At 46.2% G+C, this 20154-nt stretch overlaps 1 protein-coding gene and 1 pseudogene across 1 annotated transcript in view; one reads left to right on the forward strand and one right to left on the reverse strand.

Annotated features, from left to right (window-relative positions):
• Positions 1-20154, forward strand: part of kcnq1.2 (potassium voltage-gated channel, KQT-like subfamily, member 1.2) — an 877535-nt gene that overhangs the window by 561585 nt on the left and 295796 nt on the right. The window contains exons 15-16 of the mRNA XM_078568568.1: positions 1985-2060; positions 14048-14142. Coding sequence (XP_078424694.1) covers positions 1985-2060; positions 14048-14142 — 171 coding nt within the window. The remainder of the gene's footprint in view (positions 1-1984; positions 2061-14047; positions 14143-20154) is intronic.
• LOC144696848 (U11 spliceosomal RNA) lies at positions 8653-8821 on the reverse strand (annotated as a pseudogene).

Below are 20154 nucleotides of genomic sequence, written 5' to 3' on the forward strand. Positions count from 1 at the left end.
TTACACTGAATCCCATGGGCTTTTACTTTCCTGACCAATTTGCCATGTGGGACCTTGTCAAATGCCTTGCTAAAATCCATGTACACAACATCCACTGCACTACCTTCATCAACCCTTCTTGTCACTTCCTCAAATAATTCAATCAAATTTGTGAGGCAAGACCTTCCTTTAACAAATCCATGCTGACCATCCCTGACTAGTCCATGCCTTTCCACATGAAAGTTAATCCTATCTCTCAGGATTGATTCTACTAATTTGCTCACCACCGATGTAAGACTAACTGGCCTATAAATGTTTGGCATTTCCTTTGATCCCTTTTTAAACCTCAAATTGTTGCAGTTATAACCATCCTGCCAGCGTTAAATTAACAGAGAACCCTTTGGTACATATTGTTCAGCTAATCACTACCTTAATCAACAAAGTAGCAGAGGATTTCTGGTTGCAGAACAATTTCTCATCACAAATGTTATTACTTATTAGTCATCTCAAATAATAAAGCTATACCACTATACATTAAGTTACAATTTTCAAAATTATATGTCTTTTTGTATTTTGCATCATGCAGAATTTTTTGCTATTGAAATTAATAATAATACTGTGAACAGAGCTTCATTTAATTTTTAAGGAGTTCTTTTTACTTGCCACAAATATTTTGAGCTCTTTGGAATAAAAGTGTAATATCTTTCTCGTGCATATATATATGTATGTATGTGTGAAAGTAGCAGATCAGCAGCAGTATAATCTATCAATTGACAATGTCCAGAAACATGTCATGTTATCATTAATGCAGAGGCTCTTGTGTTATTTGGCATGATATATAGAAGATGGATTGTACTGTTGAGACAGATATAAATTATTTATCACAGCCACATTCATAGCCATATCAATTTGACAAGATTGATGGCAATATGTGAAATAGTTATTGGTTTGCCAATAAATTGTTCTTAGTGAAGAAATGTTGTAAAATGTCTCATATAAATCTGACACTTGATTTCAATTACTCTCACTCTTCGTGCATTGCTGATTCTATATGTGGAACTTTAACTGTGAGCAGATGACATGGGAAGCACTAGACATACCCGAGGTCACAATTGCCAGACCTGGGCGATTTTAACTCCCAGGCATCATCTGCATGCCCTTGGCATACCACTATCCTAAAATGAGTGGAAAACAGTAGCCGGCTGGCTGGTGTGCGAAGTCCTGGTGATAGGAAGCCACCAAATACAAGATAAATTGTGGATAGGGAATTTTGGCAGGATCTTATAGGAGGGTAATTTGGCCACTCCTGCTCTTCCTGATTCTATAAGGAAATAAAATAACTTACCTGAAGTGAATAAAATGCCCTTGGACCTCGATCTGCAAATTAAAAAAAAAGAACCCCGATGGCTTCAGGCGGGTGCCTGGTGAGCAATGTTAAAATGGAAAATGACAAGATTAAAGCAGGACATCAGTGAATAAAATACCAAACCTGTTTTCACTAAAATATCCCTTGATGGTTTTGATCTTGGTTCCATTAAACTTTAATTCCACACCTGGACAAAAGCCACATTTAGATCAAATGATTGCTTCATGTCTGTACTTGATTGGATAAGTCATTTATTAGTAATCATTTGGTTCATTCTGTGGAAACAAATCCCACCTAAATAAACAGTAGAAAATTTGATAGTGATAAATTTGCTTCAACCTTCCGCTTAAGAGAAACTGAGGAGGAATTTACTGGCAAGTCCTATGGTATAAACTGTAGTGTGGGGAAGATATTTGGCAGTAGTGATTAGGGGAAGAGCACCTGTGTAATTTTTTAATGTGTTGTTCTTTCCTTCCCTAGCCTAAGTACATTATGGCTAATTATACCTACACTGACTTTCCTAAATCTGTCCAGTAGAGTTTGATATCTGCATGGTTTGGTTCCATCCCATCCAATGAATTTATCCACAGTGACACTGAAAATTATTAACTGTTATTGTTTTCTTCCACTGTTTTACAGATTAACAGAAGCACACAGAGCTGCCGTAAAAGTTATTCGACGAATGCAATATTTTGTTGCAAGGAGAAAATTTCAGGTGAGAAGTCATATTCAGTTAGATGATGTCAAAAATTAGACAATTGTTTTGGTAGGCTTAAGGAAAAAGAAATACAAGTACTGAAGACAGATTATGGGTTGGAAAATATTGAGTTATACTTCCAGCTTTACATTGCTCAGTACTTATGCAAAGTGGTGCTATATGCAACATTAAAAATGTGAGAGTGGTCCAGTTTAAAAGAGATGTTTTCACACGAGTTGAGGTTTTTAGGTGGGGCTGCAAAGAGAGTAACTGTGAGTCATGTTTGGAATAGGTGTGCCATTGGCGGGGGAGTAGCGGGTGGGGTGATTGGGATCAGATAGGTAGTCCAGACAAACTTTCAATCCTCTGTCTGTGGCATTTTAAAACAGCCATCTAATCAGAATGTAACATTTGGTTTGACATTGAATGTGCGGCAGTGGGTGTGGTCGAGACCCAGATGACACAATTTTAATTTTTTAGTTCATTCTTGGGATGCGGGCATCACTAGCAAAGCCAGCATTTATAGCCCATCCCTAATTGTCACTGAGAAGGTGGCGGTGAGAAACCTTGAATTACTGATGTCCATGTGGTGTAGGGCAGGAGTTCCAGGATTTTGACTCAGCGACATTGTAGGAATGACAATACAGTTCCAAGTCAGGATGGAGAGTGACTAGGAAGGGAACTTGCAGGTGATGGTGTTCCCATGTGTCTGCTACCCTTGTCTTTTTGGGTGCAGAGGTCATGAGTTTTTCAGAAGGAATAAACAGTTTGGACCAGTGGTCTTATTTTCCACTTTTTACAGGAATTCCATTTTAAAGTATACAAGACCAGTTCAGACCAGTATTCTTATTTCCCAGTTTTTACTGTTTTTTCCTTCTGGGTTGGAAGGTACTGTCCAAGGAGCCTTGGCAAATTGTTGCAGTGCATCTTACTGATAGCATACACAGTGCTGGAGGGAGTGAATGTTTAAGGTGGTGGATGGGGTGCTGATCAAGGGGGCTGCTTTGTCCAGGATGATGTTCAGTTTTTTGAGTGATGCTGGAGCTGCACTCATGTAATCAAGTGGAAAGTATTCCATCACACTCCTGACTTATGCTTTGTGGACAGGCTTTGAGGAGTCAGGAGGTGAGTTACTCGCTGCAGAATTCAGCACATCTGGCTGACGATTGTTGCAAATGCTTCAGCCTTGTCTTTTGCTGGGCTCACACATCATTTAGGACAGGGATATTTTCAGACCCTCCCCTGCCCCCCATTGGTCCAGCACCATTCATGATTGGATGTGGCAAGGCTACAGAGTTTTCATCTGATCAGTTGATTGTGGGATCGCTTTGCTCTGTCTACTGCTGTTTAGCACACATATAAAACTGTGCTGTAGCTACATTAGGTTGAAACCACATTTTTAGGTATGCCTGGTTCGTCTCCTGACATACGCTCCTACACTCCTCATTGAACTAGAGTTCATTCCTCGGTTTGGTGGTAATTGTAGAGTGAGGGAGATGCTGGTTACTGATTGTGGTTGAATAGAATTCTGCTGCTACAAATGGTCCATGGTGCCTCTTGAATGCCCTGTTTTGTTTGACCTGCCAGATTTGCTCTGAGTCTGTCCCATGTAGCATGGTGGTAGTGCCACACAACACAATGGATGGTGTCCTCAATGTAAGAATCAACTTTTCTCCAAAAGGACTAGGCAGTGGTCACTCCTACCAATACTGTCGTGGACAGGTAGATTTGTGAGGATAAGATCAAGTAGGTTTTTCCCTCATGTTGCTTCTCTCACTACCTGCCACAGGCCCAATATGGCAGCACTTGGCCAGCTTGGTCAGTAGTGTGTTACTGAGCCACTCTTGGTGATGAACCTTGAAGTCCCTCACCCCAAGTGTGTTCTGTACCCCTTCTACTCTGTGCATCTTCCAAGTGGTTTTCTGTTACAATCCCAGCTGATGTTAACACTGGACAAGTCAGAGCCCAGAGTGAAACCTGGCTTGATTGATCCTAACTCTTTTCAGAAACTGTGGAGGAAAGTTACAGAACCAATTCAAGGGAGTTTGCTGATGGACCTTTAACACAAAGGGCGTGATGTTCTGGCCCCGCCCACCACCAGTATCGCCAAAAGTCAATGGGCCACCAAATCTCACACAGCAGGTCCCGCCATGACGGGCCTGGAAAATCCCAGCTAAAGAATAAAATATTTATTAAAACAAGAAAAGTGAACTATATTACAACAGACAAGAAGGTTGGAAAGATCTCAACACAAACACAAGGAGATGATTCAATTTCCCAATATTCTTTTACCTAGCAATATCTTTATAGACACATAAAACAGTGAAGAGTTACCACCAGCTTTACACAAAAGCTCCTTGCTTGGGATTGGCACACAAGCAAATGGTTTCCTTCCAGTGAATTCTTCTTACCCAACTTGTATCTCTCCTCGAGACACCCAAAAATAACTGCACTTTAAACTCACTGTTTCAGTAGCAAAACCACTAAACTGATCATGTTACTGAGTCCTATAACTGGTTATTCAGTTAACTACTGTCCCACTAGCCTTGTACTTTTCTCCTCTCAGAGAGCTGAGAAACCCTGGGCAGAATTTTTCGCTCGGCGTGTGGGCGCGCAGGCAGCCAGCCAACAATTTCAAAAACCTCATCACGGGCAGGATAAAAAGGGTCAACAGCATTTCCAGTGTGAGTAGGGAGGAGTTTGGTAGATATTGCTGCTGGTGACTTTTTGGTACATGGTAGATTTATCTCTGTTAGGGGCTTCATTGTTAGCATTTCCAGGCTTCATTTCAGGACTCCTTGGTGTCTCCAAGGACCCCGGAGAATTCAGACCATGTGGACCCTTCCAGGTATCAGACAGCCTTCTGTTACCCTGGTAATGGGGATTGTGGTCTTCGCTGGAGGCACCTCTTCTGAGGAGGAAGAGAGGGGCAGAAGGGAGAGGAGGCCAGGTGTCCCTATACAGCTTCCAGGGGAGCAACCTGTGGGAGGAGAGGCACAGACACGGGAGGTGCAGGGCCAGCTGGCAGTCCAAGGTGGAAGGGGCCGCAGAAAATGCCACTATCCTGCTGCCAGGGTTTACGGGCGGTGATGATCTACCTCAATATGTCCGAGGTGCAATGCCAAAGAAGGCTTCGCTTCTCAAGGGAGACAGTGACCTCCATCTGTCAGATGATTGGGCCTGTGTGGGTGGCCACCCTATGCCAGTGGCTCTGAAGGTCACAGTGGCCCTCAACTTCTATGCCTCTGGCTGTTTTCAAGGGTCAATGGGGTATCTGTGTGGAGTCTCCCAATCAGCTGTCAAGCTGGTGACAGAAGCTCTGTTCAGGCAGGTATTGACTTTCATTCATTACCACATGGACGAGGCCAGCCAGGCTGAGCGAACCAGAGGCTTTGCAGAGATTGCTGGGTTCCCCCATGTCCAGGATGCAACAGACTGTACACATGTGGCTATAAAAGCGTCAGCGGGATGCCTTCGTTAACAGGAGGGCATTCCACCCCATGAACGTGCAGATAGTGTGTGACCACAGGTTGCAGATCCTGAAAGTCTGTGCAAGGTACCCTGGCTGCTCCCATGACCTGAGTCACTCCCAGGTGCCGAGCCTCTTCGGTGCTCCAGTCTGACTGGATGGATGGCTGCTGGATGACAAGGACTATGCGTTGAAAAGGTGCCTTATGATGCCTCTCCGCCACCAAGAACAGAGGCAGAGCAACATTATAATAGGAGTCATGCCTCCACAAAGGCGGTGATATAGAGGACCATAGGTTTTCTTAAGATGTGCTTCCGATACCAGGACCGTTCAGGGGATTCACTACAATACCCTCCAGAGCAGGTGTCACTGATAGTGGTCGCATGCTGCGCTCTCCACAATCTGGCACTGGCAAGGGGGGATCTACTGGAGGAAGAAGATGTTGACGCAGCTACACAGGCCACAGATGATGAATCCAGCAGTGACTCAGAAGAGGAGCACATTGAGGAGAATGCTGAAGGCATGGAGGCAGACCTTGGTAACCTCCAGGGAGGTAGAGACACCAGGGACGCCTTGATCCAACACTCCTTCAGCCAGGCTGCCAAATAAGCGCTATCACCTCATGCCAGGGCTGCAACCTCAATCCCGGATGTCTGAAATTACCCTTTCGTTTCACCCCAAAGTCCACACAATGCCTGTGTAATGAAGTTTTGAGCCGCCTGCGTCTAGCATTACATACCGGCATACCCTGCACCACATTAAATAAAAAAGGTGAAGCATACTCAGGCCATTATGACAAAAGTAAATGTATCTCATGTTGACAGTCAAAACAAATTAACAGAACCTTCTCTGGTCTTCAACCCCAGACCAGTTAAAATAAACAAAAGATTGCACAACAGAAGATCACCCGTGACCAGTCCTCTTGTGCTCATGGTGCCTTTAACTTACGCTTGAGAGTGTTACGCCTTCGTGTCCCCCCCCTTGACCCTTGCTGGCACCGGCATTGGAGACAGCCTGCTGACTCTGCTGTCCTGTTGGCCTTGATGACCTCGGCAGTCGTCCTCTGGCCAGTGGAACCTATGCTAGGGTGCCTGGGAGGGAGTGGCCAGTTCTACGGCTGACATTTCCCCAGTTGCTGCAGCCTCATCAGAAGCCATGGTCACTGGCAGAGGAGCTGCTGCCATCATTCAAAGCGCCCTGAGAGGAGCCCACAGAGACAACAAGCAGCTCGTGCACCAACGTGAGGTTGCTCTGGACCTCCCTGCTCACTACTGATGGACAGGCACCTAGCTGGGATTCTGGGTGCCTTATCCATCTCCCACATGTACACTGACCACCTGAAATCAGTCCCTGTGTGAGGTCTTGCAGGTCCGAGTGCACCCCAGGAAACCCTGACTATGTTCCTGGAACTGCCGCTCCACGAGGGTCACCACTCTCTCAATTAGGAGGCAGTGCACTCAGCCATGAGCATCAACGCTGATGCTCTGCATGGACTCCTCCATAATGGAGTCCATGGCATGCATACCCTCATGGATCTCTGCCAGATCCTCCCGAACATCTCGATGGACATCCAGCATCTTCAGCCTAATGGACAACTCCAGAGGCTCATCATCTGTCTTCGACTGAGCATCGTCCTGGTCTCCAGCAGTCCTCCAACTGCCGGCGCCCTTGGTACTCGCTGCCTCCTCCTGTACCTCAAGCGAGTGTGAAGTGCCCTCACCGCTGTGCACCGACATTCTAGTCAAGGATCTAACTCCCACCGGGGTGCTGGTATCTGCGCTGGTGCCTGCCTCAGAGAGCAGGTGTAACTCAGGTGCATCTGGAGCCCGGTGGTCCTCTGGCATCAAGTGTGGGTCTTCGGGGTCCTGCGATTAGGTGCATGGTGGCAAACCTAAGGGAGAACAATGACATGTCATTAGTTTAAGTCATCACGCTGTCACTGTGCATGCCAGGCACCCTGGTGAGACCATGGAGATCTGCATCATGGTGCCATTGTCTTTCAATGACCAATGGGGAGTCCAGCTTTGAGGCTCCCATCAATGATGAGACTACATAAGAATGTTTGCACCATCCAAAATTCTCACCTCTGTGCACTGCGCTCTTACCTTGGTCTGACACCCCAGCCTCTCCGTGGCTGGTTAACCGAGGTGCGTGGCACCTCTCCAGCTCCAAGGTATCCTGGTCGTATCTGATTAGGATTAGGAGGTTAGCGACCGGTCCGCAACCTTTCAATGTTGTTCTGGGCCATCTCCTAATAGAATAGAGGAGCATTGATTAGTCCACTCTCTACCTGCAGCACCATTGCAGCCTGGCCAATCCCACCTTAGGAACACCTCAAAGGGCACATCCAAGTCATGGCCCTCGAGCTGCAAGGCACTCAGTCCAAACTGTCAACGCTCACCCCCTTGGCCAGCTCTGGCATCATCGACAATTGACACTCAGACTCTAACACCCCTGAGCTCCACAGGGGGATGGCCAGCCCTTAACACTTCAACACACTGATCCATGCCAACACGGTACTCCCCCTTCTTGAGTGCAGCTGGTCATTAAACCACTTGCGGCACTTGACCCAGTCGTGCCGCACAACATCATGGCTGCTGACCAGCACTGCTGTCTCCTCCCAAGCTCTTTTTGTAAGGTACAGTGGCCTCCTCCTTCCAAACCCCTGGGGACAAGGGTGTCCCTCTTGGCAGCCACCTCCTCCAGGAGGACCATGAGGCACTCATCAGAAAACTGGGGCACCGAGTGCTCACCGACCTGCCCTGCTTGCCTGGTGTCTGCAGCCACATTGGAACTCATAATTTTTAACCTCTTGCTATCAACACTGATGATGTCTTCCTCGCTGGCAGCCTTCCAAGGCCTGACTGTGCCGGCTTTAAACCGGCCGCCAGGTCACCATTGGACCCGGCGGCCGACAGGCCCCCAACCCCGTCCGCCCCTTCCTGACCACTGGGAAGCCGCCGTTCACTCTCGGTGGGACAGGACATACCCAGGGATGGTGACAGTGGTGTCTAGGATGTTGGCTATAAAGTATGATTCGGCGAATATGACTATGCCAGGCTGCAGGACAGCACTCCCAATTTTTTATCATTTATTCTTTCACAGGAGTGTGTATCACTGGCAAAGCCAGGATTTTTTTTTCAGAGCGCCAAGAAAAACGATCACCAGCAGCTCCAAAAAACAAAAATTGTGCTTCCGAAATCTCTTGATATCGATTCCGCACGGATAAAGCTCAAGCACCTCATCCAGTGCTGTTCTTGTTGCTTATCCATAATTGCTTTTGAACTGAGTGGCTTGCTAGACCATTTCAGAAGGCTGTTAAGAGTCAAACGCATGACCTAGAGTCACATGTAGGCCAGGGTGTGATATTTCTTGTAGTCAAATACCTAAGAGACTAAGAGGCTGGTTCTCAGGGGAAGTTTAACTGGAACAGATTACGTACAGCTTGTTTCTGAGTCTGGTTCACAGACCGGCTGAACTGATGTTTCTCATGGCTGTGATGGATCAGCCTGCAAACAGCTCTTGACTGATTTTTAAAAGCAGACGAAAACATGGCTGTCTCACCATGCAACTTTCCACAAGTTCAAGTCCTTTTCCAAATAAGGTGTGGTGCTCATGTTGATTCCACATCCTGTATTGTGGATTAACACCTCTGAGGGTTTGAAACAGTCAATGTCTTTGTTTTAGAATGACCCATTCAAATCAGACAATGCTCCTTTAATTAGTTTCAGGGAGGGGAATCAAATCACATCAGTTTGGAATGTTCTTTGGTTCCCCCTCGAGACAGGGGAGTGGTTCTAATCCACAAAAGTCAGCTGATCTTAGGTGACAATGTTTTCCAGCATTTTTGTTCTTTTCTAAAATATAAAATTAATTTGATGTTCAGAATATGACACACCAAATGGGCATGACAACTGAGACAAGGTTGGGTGGTAAGGACAAAAAACTACTGCGGATGCTGGAAATCCAAAACAAAAACAGAATTACCTGGAAAAACTCAGCAGGTCTGGCAGCATCGGCGGAGAAGAAAAGAGTTGACGTTTCGAGTCCTCATGACCCTTCAGCAGAACTGAGTAAAGTTAGGAGAGGGGTGAAATATAAGCTGGTTTAAGGTGGGGGGGGAGAGAGAAGCTGAGGGTGGGGTGGTTGTAGGGACAAGCAAGCAGTGATAGGAGCAGATAATCAAAAGATGTCACAGACAAAGGAACAAAGACGTGTTAAAGGTGGTGATATTATCTAAGAGAATGTGCTAATTAAGAATGGATGGCAGGACAATCAAGGTACAGCTCTAGTGGGGGTGGGGTGGAAAGACTGACACGGCATTACAGATTTAAAAGTAATGGAAATAGGTGGGAAAAGAAAAATCTATATAAATTATTGGAAAAAACAAAAGGGAGGGGGAAGAAACGGAAAGGGGGTGGGGAAGGGGGAGGGAGTTCAAGATCTAAAGTTGTTGAATTCAATATTCAGTCCGGAAGGCTGTAAAGTGCCTAGTCGAAAGATGAGGTGCTGTTCCTCCAGTTTGCGTTGGGCTTCACTGGAACAATGCAGCAAGCCAAGGACAGACGTGTGGGCAAGAGAGCAGGGTGGAGTGTTAAAATGGCAAGCGACAGGGAGGTTTGGGTCTTTCTTGCGGACAGACCGCAGGTGTTCTGCAAAGCGGTCGCCCAGTTTACGTTTGGTCTCTCCAATGTAGAGGAGACCGCATTGGGAGCAACGAATGCAGTAGACTAAGTTAGGGGAAATGCAAGTGAAATGCTGCTTCACTTGAAAGGAGTGTTTGGGCCCTTGGACGGTGAGGAGAGAGGAAGTGAAGGGGCAGGTGTTGCATATTTTGCGTTTGCATGGGGAGATGCCATAGGTGAGGGTTGAGGAGTAGGGGGTGATGGAGGAGTGGATCAGGGTGTCCCGGAGGGAACTATCCCTACGGAATGCCGCCAGGGGTGGGGTATGTGGAACATTCCTTGTTCCAGTCCTACTCCAGCCCCCTCCCACAACTCTTTCTCCGGTACATCGATGATTACTTCGGTGCTGCTTCATGCTCTCGTCGGGACCTGGAAAAATTTATTAATTTTGTTTCCAATCTCCACCCCTCCATCATTTTCACATGGTCCATCTCTGACACTTCCCTTCCCTTCCTTGACCTCTCTGTCTCAATTTCTGGTGATAGACTGTCCACCAATATCCATTACAAGCCTACCGACTCCCACAGCTACCTCGACTACAGCTCCTCACACCCCGCTTCCTGTAAGGCCTCCATCCCATTCTCTCAGTTCCTTCGCCTCCGTCGCATCTGTTCTGATGATGCTACCTTCAAAAACAGTTCCTCTAACATGTCCTCCTTCTTCCTTAACCGAGGTTTTCCACCCACGGTGGTTGACAGGGCCCTCAACTGTGTCCAGCCCATCTCCCGCACATCCGCCCTCATGCCTTCTCCTCCCTCCCAGAAACATGATAGGGTCCCCCTTGTTCTCACTTATCACCCCACCAGCCTCCGCATTCAAAGGATCATCCTCCGCCATTTCCGCCAACTCCAGCATGATGCCACCACCAAACACATCTTCCCTTCACCCCACTAGAGCTGTACCTTGAGTGTCCTGCCATCCATTCTTAATTAGCACATTCTCTTAGATAATATCACCACCTTTAACACGTCTTTGTTCCTTTGTCTGTGACATCTTTTGATTATCTGCTCCTATCACTGCTTGCTTGTCCCTACTACTACCCCCCCCACCCCCCAACTTCTCTCCCCCCACCTTAAACCAGCTTATATTTCACCCCTCTCCTAACTTTATTCAGTTCTGCTGAAGGGTCATGAGGACTCGAAACGTCAACTCTTTTCTTCTCCGCTGATGCTGCCAGACCTGCTGAGTTTTTCCAGGTAATTCTTTTTTTTTGTGTTGGGTGGTAAGGAGCTGGTTGGTTGCAGATCCAAGAAGCGGCTATTTGACATTTGTGTTTGGAGCTAGAAAAGTGTAGAACTCAGCAGAAATGGGTTCTGTCCCAATTTCCTGCCTTTTTGATTCCATTGTGCTTGGTGTTAATCTTGATTTAGTGGTAGCATTCTTGCCTCTAGGCTAGCAGGTTGTGAGTTCAAATTCCACTCAAGGTTTTGAGCACATTATCGTGGAGTACGGAGTGAATGCAGTTTAAGTAAAGGGCTGAATTTTCGTCTGGGCTGGTGAAAACCCAACCTGTGCACTTTTACCGCTTGCAAAATGCACACCTGACCATTGTGTGACATTATGAGAGATTTTTGTCTTTTCTCACTGGAGTTGTGTGGCCCAGTTCCCAACATTGTTTAAAGATCCCTTAAACCTCATCCCTTATCCCCCTCACCCCCCACCCACCCCCCATGTCACCTCGCATTCCCCAATGTCACCCCATGCTACTTATATGTCCACATCCAACCTCACATTTCCTTCCATCTCTATGTCCCCCCTGTATCCTTCGCAGCCATTCACCCAGTATTCACCATGTACAGTTCCCAGGAGCCAAGCAATAGTAATGGGAATTATGTTAAAATCATTGGAAAATCATTAAACTACTAACGATCTAAGAAAACCCTGGATGCAAAATCATTGGGCAGAATCTTGCCCTTGAATGGCGGGCGGGCCCCACTGGCTTGGTGGCGGGTGGGCTGCCAATCCCCACCACTGAAACGGGGCTCGCCGCCATTTTGAGTGGGTAGGCCAATTAAGGCCTGCCTAGCAGCATCCCCGACAGAAAGTCTGTGCGATGAGGGGGGGGGAGGGATTCCCCATCTGTCAAAGTGTGCTCTTTCGCGCATGCACACGAAAGAGCGCACTTCTCCCTGAGAAAAAGTCCTGTCTCAAGGAGACCAGTGACAGTCCGAAAAACTTTAAAAATACAAAAATTAAAAAATTATTAACATGTCCACCTCATGTGACAATGTCACACAAGATGGGACATGTTAATAAAGACCACATAAACTTTATTAATTTTTTAAAATACGGACATGAAACTTCATCCTGCCAGTGGATGAAGTTTCATCAATAATCTGGAGCCCGCTGGGGCTCCTGGCCTGCCCATCAGCCTTAAGGTTGGACGGGCAGGTCTTTAATTACTTTAAATAGCCTGTCAATGGCCTCAACGGCTGATTTCACTGTCCGCCCGCCTTTCTAAAAATTTAAATGGACCGGGATGACGTCGGGGATTCCTCCCGACGTCATCCCACGTCATTTTCCCCTTGGCGACCGGGCCCCGTCCCCAAATCGCCGAGGGGAAAATCCCAGCCACTATCATATTATACTGGACCAAAATCCCCAAGGGGAAAAAGTTGTAATCCTTTAAGTGCCTATTAGGTTTTGTAAACAAACAAGAAACCACATCAGACATATTCTGTCATTCTAGGCTCCTAAAAGTTTCAATAGTTCTTCCATCGATAAGACCACCTGTTGAGCTGAAGCTTTTGAAACCCAGCCAAGCATTTATAATGGAACAGCTGTCATAAAAGCTTCCAGCTCCACTGACAGAGCAGATACCCATTTCTACAGGTGCAGGCTATTTTTTCCACCTTAAGACGCTGTTTACTTTTAAACCGGCATCCCATTAATTCAAAGCATGAAAACTTGACAGCAGAAGACATTTCTTTTATATTTTTGTAATGCATTATGGTACTTTGGAAAAGTGCTGTAATGCATGTTAACATTTAGACAATGCTGATCAATATAAAGGCCAACTTACCTTTGCAGGACAGATCCCTTTGATGAATCACTGTATTTAAACACACATCTATATTACCATACAGTACCTAATAGTGATGTTTGAAGGTGTCAAAACATTTTACACTTACCTTTCAGAATATTTCCCACTCCTCAGCAGGCTTTCCATTTTCTTCACCAGCTGTCAAACCTAGCATGCTTTTAATAGGCTTCCAAAACCTCACATCACCGGACAAAAATGATGTGTGGGAGGAAAGCTGATTTTCATCCCCCATCTAAAATGGGGACCCCAACCTCAGCAGGGGCGGGTAAGTTGGCCTTTTTGCAGATCAGGAATGCCTAGAGGAAAATAGCATGCAGTTGGGAATGCAGGGGAAAATCACATTTCCGCCAAAAAAACAAAAGGTGGACTGAAACACACCTCCACAGCCAGACGAAATTTGGCCCAAGATGTTAGACTAAGGTCCCATCTGTACTCTTGTGATACTATTCTGGTAACAAGCCAACATTTATTCTTTACCGATATAGCTAAATAAGATTAATTGATCGTGTATCTATGAATACTTGTGTGACTTTACTGTACACAAATAGGCTGCTGTGTTTTCTATATTGTAACTGCACTTCAAGAATAATTAATTGGCTATGAAGTAGAACCAAGTTAGGGCACATGTTTAAATCATCTAATTAAAAGATATGTATTTCACGTAGCTCTTTTTTACTTTACCGAAAAATAAGTGTTGAATTTCTCAGTTCAGATATTTATAGATCCCTTTATTTGCTACAGCCTGATTTACAGAGCAATGGTTTTATAATTGTTAAATTCCCTAGTATTTTTCGGATGTATTCCACAGCAAGCTCGAAAACCTTATGATGTGCGAGATGTTATTGAACAATATTCCCAGGGGCACTTGAATATGACGGTCCGGATCAAGGAACTACAAAGAAGGTAAAATTTTGTCAATATAGTCGGGTTTGTTTAGTTATTATTGCTATCTTAACACCTTCAAGTAATGTAAAGTGCAAATATATCAAAATATATGTGCTATTTAGCTGTACTATTTTTATTTATCCAAATTAGGACACAGGAAATCAGTTTGGATCATTGGTATTTGGAAAACCAGAAACTTGTACTGCAACCAAACCAGGATGCATGTTTCACTTATTTCATCAGAAGATTTTCATCTAGTGTAGGACAATTGCATCATATATTTAAGATTTCAAACTTAGACTTATGCTCTCAGAGTCAGCATGCAAAAATGTCACAATTTAGGTATCACACCTCAAAGCAAACCAGAAATTAGTGATTGGTTGAAATAAAACCTTATCTGTTATCAATCAGACATCCGATCATCCAAATGCGAACAAATAAAAGCAATTTTATTCAATGAATAAATGCTAATAAAATACAATTAACAGAAAATTGACCAATCAAATCACACATACTTTTTCACAATTTTAGCCACCATTTCTTTCACTTAGTACAATGTATACAGCCAGCTAGATCATGACAAACACCGTGAAAATTATAAAGCTCTGAAGAAAAATGCTAAAAGTAACATTGATCATTTTCCTCAAATAGATCTGCCTTTCTTTCTGAAGCCTGGGGCTGGAGTTGGAAATGTCATGTAAGCCTCCGTTTCCAGCATTTTTGTGCATGTGCGTGCACATGTGTGTCAGAAACTATAATACATGGGCCTGAATGTTGTGCCTGTCAGGCCTGTGCAATCGGCGGGCCTGGAAGCGGACGTGAAATCTGCTCCCAGCCAACTTTGGGGAAGAAACGCAATTTCGCACCGGATGGCCAATTATGCCCAGAGTCAAACATGGCATTTGTTTGGAGAAACGCTCCCAGCAGGGGCAGGAGTGGGAGCCTGTCGGGCTCTGGGTTCAATAGGGACCTGGTGGGGGATTTAAAAACAGAGGCAGCACCCTGAAGGCTGTCAGGGGACACATAGGCAACTGTGCTGCCAAAAACTTAAAGCTTGGGATATGGTAATGGCATATGCACCAGCTGGGCACGCCAGGAGGGGGGGCAGTGCAGGTGGGCACTCTGCCTCCAGTTCTCTGAGTGTCTATGCATTCTAGTCGAGGAAGTAAGTGCCAGACTTGAAGTCCTAATGCCACAGGATGGCAAGAAGGCGTGGACAGAGGTGGCAGCAGGCATAATGTGGTGTGCTGCACCTGGATACAGTGCTGCAAAAGGTTTAATGATCTTCTTCACTCCGCAAGGGTGAGTATGGAGTTGGCATGGACATGTGTATAAATGTGCTAACGGGTGGCCGTTCGTTGTGGCGCTCAGAGGTGTAAGAGCCTGTGTGCCAAATGGCACTGAAACCTGCGCCGGCCAAGTCTGGCAGATCTGCTCGCTTGCCTTGGGTGCATCGAAGGGTGAGGTGTGCTAATCTGGCGTGCACCTCAACCTGGTTCTCAGGAGTGGGGCAGGCTGGAACGGTGTTGCAGGTAGAGGTTGGATTAATGAATTCTCTTCTGCCTATTCAGGAGAAGAGAAGCCATAATACTTTTGAGTGAACACAAATGGGTAGTGGGGTGGCCAACTTCCCCATAATGACCAAGTATGAGACGGATGCCCTGGAGCTCGAGTGCCATCGCAGAGCAAGGTCCACAGGTCATGGAGATGCAGGGGTCTCGGAGGAAGGTAAGAGTCTAGTGGACAGGGGCATTACTGGTGGAGAGTGCAATAAATGTAGGGTCGTCTCATCTCAAATGAGAATTTATAAGGAAGAGTCGCAATTGATTGATCAATCACAATGCTTCTGTGAGGCAGTTGTCCATGCTGTCAGCAGCCTGTCTTGCATGCACATTGACTATGTGATGATTGAATGTACTGACATATTGTCATCCTCCCTCAGATGAGCCATCCTCAAGAGGCTTCGGAGACCGTGAGGAGCCCCTTTAACACCCGAGAAAGGCCCCCAGCCAGATCCACCTGTGTTACATCCTCTCTCGGAACCAGGCACCAGCGCACATACAAGCACGTCGGTGGGCATTAGTTCATCAGCTGAGTTGGTAGCGCACAGTGGGGAGGGCACTACACACTCACATGAGGAGCTGGCGGAGGCAGAGTGTGCTCAGGGCACCAGCAGTCGGAAGGCTGCTGGATACCAGGACCATGCTGAGTCTAAGGAAGATGATGAGCCTCTGGAGGGGTCAATCATGTGGCAGATGCTGGATGTCCAGTGGGATGCGCAGGAAGATCTGGCAGAGATCCCTGAGGGTCTGCATGCCATGGGGCAGGATGTTCTGCTTGTCGGGCAGGCGCGTGGCTGACCCAAACGAGCATAAAATGGCACATGATGTTTTGGTTGGCGGGCGCACGCAGTAGTTGGCAGCGTGCCCGCTGACAATTAACAGGCTTATTAAGACCATTGAAGATCTAAATGAATTCAATTTTTCACTACCCATCCAACCTTACAGTTGGCGGGCAGGCAAAAAGGCCAGAGAGCCTTTGGATTTTTTGTGAAACCTCATCCACAGATGGGATGAGGTTTTGATCCATCATTTAAAAAAAAAATAAAAAATTTTCAAACTAATTTCTAACATGTCCCTGCTCATGTGACAGAGTCACGTGAGGGGACATGTTGTTAACATTTAAAAAATTTTTTTTTTTATTTTTCAAAATCTTCATCTCCCCGAGGCAGCTCTGTTCCTCAGGGAGCTTTTCCTCTGCGCTCCTGTCTGCATCCATGAACTTGCATGCTCACCCTCTTCCCCCCATAAAGGCTTCCTGACCGCTCCCGCTCGCCCCCACCAAGCCCGCCCGATTAGGGCAAAATCCTGGCCCTGGTCTTTGTTATGGAGGAGTCCATGCAGAGCATGAGCACTGCATTGACCCTGACCATCGAGTGCACAGCTTCCACAATTGAGAGAGTGGCGATTCTCATGGAGAGGCAGCTCCAGAACAGAGTCAGGCATTTCTGGGTTACGCTCGGACCTGCAAGCCCACACACTGGCAGTGCCCTCAGGATGTCACTGCCAGTGAAAGAGATGGATGAGGCACCTACTATCTCTGCTAGGTGCCCGCCCATCAATGGTCAGCAGGGAGGTTCAAACCAACCCCACACTGGCAAACGAGCTGCTTGTCGTTTCTGCGGGCCCCACTCAGGACGCTCTGGATTTTGGCAGCAGCTCCTCCGCCCCTCTGCCAGTGACCGTGCCATCTGATGATATAGTGACGACTGAGGAGTGCCCAGGCTCCACTGGCCAGAGGATGACCGCCAAGGTGATCAGGGCCAACAGAACAGCACAGACAGCAGGCTGCCTCCAATGTCGCTGCCAGCGAGGCGGAGGGGTACACTAAGATGCAACACTCGCAAACGTAAGTTTAAGGCACCGTGAGTACAAGAGGGGGTTTTCACGGGTGAGATTATTTCATTTGAGCAGTGTTAGATATTCATTTTGTGGCCGCATCATCAAGACATAAGTATTTCTTTTCATGGCCTGAGTGTGCTTCATGTTTTTCATTGGAGCAGGGCATGAAAGTGGCTATGATAGAATGGAGGGGCTGCAAACTTTATTTCAGAATCGACATTGGGGTCATAGCTTGGCCTCATCAGGAATGTTTTATAAGGTGGTGTGCTCTTGACCTAAATTTCAAGCCATGCCTTGGATGCCTAGCCGAATGTGTGGAGAATCAAGGCCTCCATGGTGTCCCTGCCTCCCTGAAAGTTCACCACATCAGCCTCACCCTGTGCCTCCCCCGGCTCCTCATCTGAACCATCACTTGACTCATCCTTACCAGCCTGTGGAGCTGCCTCACTGTCTTCATCCTCCAACGAGTCCCCCCCTGACAGAGCCAGATTACGCAGAGTACTGCAGACACATGCTCTGGAGGGTACTGCAGAACTCCCCCTGATTGGTCGAGGCATCTAAACCTCATCTTCAGTAGCCCAATAGTCCTCCCAACTCGCCCTTGTGGAGGCATAACTTCTGCTGTACCTCTCCTCCACTTCTGTCCTTGTGGCATCATGAGCCACCTTTTCAAGAGATAACCTTTGTCACACAGGAGCCAACAATGCAACTAAGCTAGAGCCACGAACAGCTTTGGCACCTGGGAGTGTCACAGGATGTAGGCATCACGGGAGCTTCCAGCAAATCTTACACAGACATGCAGAATTTGTGTCCTGTGATCACAAACTAGCTGAACGTTCATGGAGTGAACTCCCTTTCTGTTCATGAAGGCACTCGGCTCACCCGCTGGTGCCTTGATGGCCACATGAGTACAGTTGTTGGTACCCTGGTATGGGGGAACCTAGCAATTGCAGCGAAGCCTCCGGCTCACTCTGCCTTCATTGGTCCGGAAATGAATGGAGGTCATGACTTATCTGAAGAGAGCGTCAGTGACCAGCTTGATGCCACTGTGGGCAGCAGATTGGGACACACCACACAGATCCCCCAATGACCCTAGAAAGAACCAGGGGCGAAAAAGTTGAGGGTCACTGTAACCTTTAGAGCGGTTGGTATAGGATTGCCACCTACACTGTTGGAGGCAATCTCCAGCACAATCATCTGGCATATGGAGGTTACAGTTTCCCTAGAGAGGCGGAGCCTCCTTTGGCACTGTACTTCAGACACATTGAGGTAGCTGGAGCATTGCCCAGAGACTCTAGATGCAGGATAGTGCCGCTTTCTGTGGACTCTTCCACCTTGCACTTCCTGCTGTCCCTGCATCCTCTGTGGCTGCAGCTCTTGTCCTAGAGAACAACATGTGGGAAGCTGCCTGCAGACACCTGGCGTCCTCTCCCTTCTGGCCTTCTCATCCTCTTCACAGAAGGTCCCACCAGTTGAGTATACAATCCCCATTTGCAGAAATGCAGATGGAACTGTCTCATGCACTGAAGGGTGCACTTGGCATGAAGCCTCCAGGAGAGTTTGTAAGCCAAACAGTCCTGAAAAAAAAGCTAGAAAGGCAAAAAACACTGAAAATGCTCTGAAATATCAAGAATCAACAAACACCAAACTCTCACCTAAACTCCTAATTACTCACATTGCCATTGCACCGGGTGACTTTTAGCACGCCCTGGATGGAGAAACTGATAAAAAAAAGGATGGCTGCCAACATGTTTTGCTTGTGCGCCGACCACTAAATCACATGGGCAATGTAAAAATTGTGAGCAATTGGGTATTAAAGTGGCTTAATTGCCAGATTAATTGTTGGCGAGCATGCTCGCCTGTCGACAATAATATCAGACTATGTTCTCATGACGTTGTGATTTCCGCCCGACGTAATCTCGCATGATTTCATGCTCTTTCGAGTCGGCTGCACGGCCGAACATAAAATTCTGCCTGCATTGTGACAACCAGGTAGAGAAATTCACAAATCACAAATGTTAGCTGGGCCCAGGAGAACTAATATTTTTTTAAAACGCTTCAACTTTATATAGTTTAATTAATTAAATAAAAATTCTGAGTTGACTCTTTTGGGGATCAAATTTTTTTTTTTTACTGAGGGAGAGCTGACTTTCTGAGTGTGACCAGGGTTCATCAGCCAGGCCCAGACCATATTGAACACACCTCTGTTTAGGTGTGTCCCTTGGAGACTTCACAGTGGGAAATCCCTGAGGAATGTTACATGAATGACAGCTTCAGTAAGAATTTAAAATTCATGGTGGTAGGTAAAGAGGAGAAAATATTTGGAATAATTATGTAAATAATTACAAAAGAGAAGGTATATTGGAAAGGAAAAGGAATGACTGGATAAATTAAGTACTTGCACCTTTCGTAAATTCTGAAAATCCAGCAAGGCCACTGCAAAAATATTTAAGTTCAATAATTGTTGTTAAGAGATTTTGAAGAGAAGAACGAAACAGTTAGTTGCATTTTCATCAAATTTTGTATAAAATTACATTATATTTGTGAAGCATAGATTTTGTAGTATCTATATAGGGTAATAGACTTTTACTTGGAGTTAGTCAGTGACATGTTGCTTTAGTAGGTTTTC

The sequence above is a fragment of the Cetorhinus maximus genome, chromosome 22 (genome assembly GCF_964194155.1).
Source record: "Cetorhinus maximus chromosome 22, sCetMax3.hap1.1, whole genome shotgun sequence".
Classification (NCBI taxonomy): domain Eukaryota; kingdom Metazoa; phylum Chordata; class Chondrichthyes; order Lamniformes; family Cetorhinidae; genus Cetorhinus; species Cetorhinus maximus.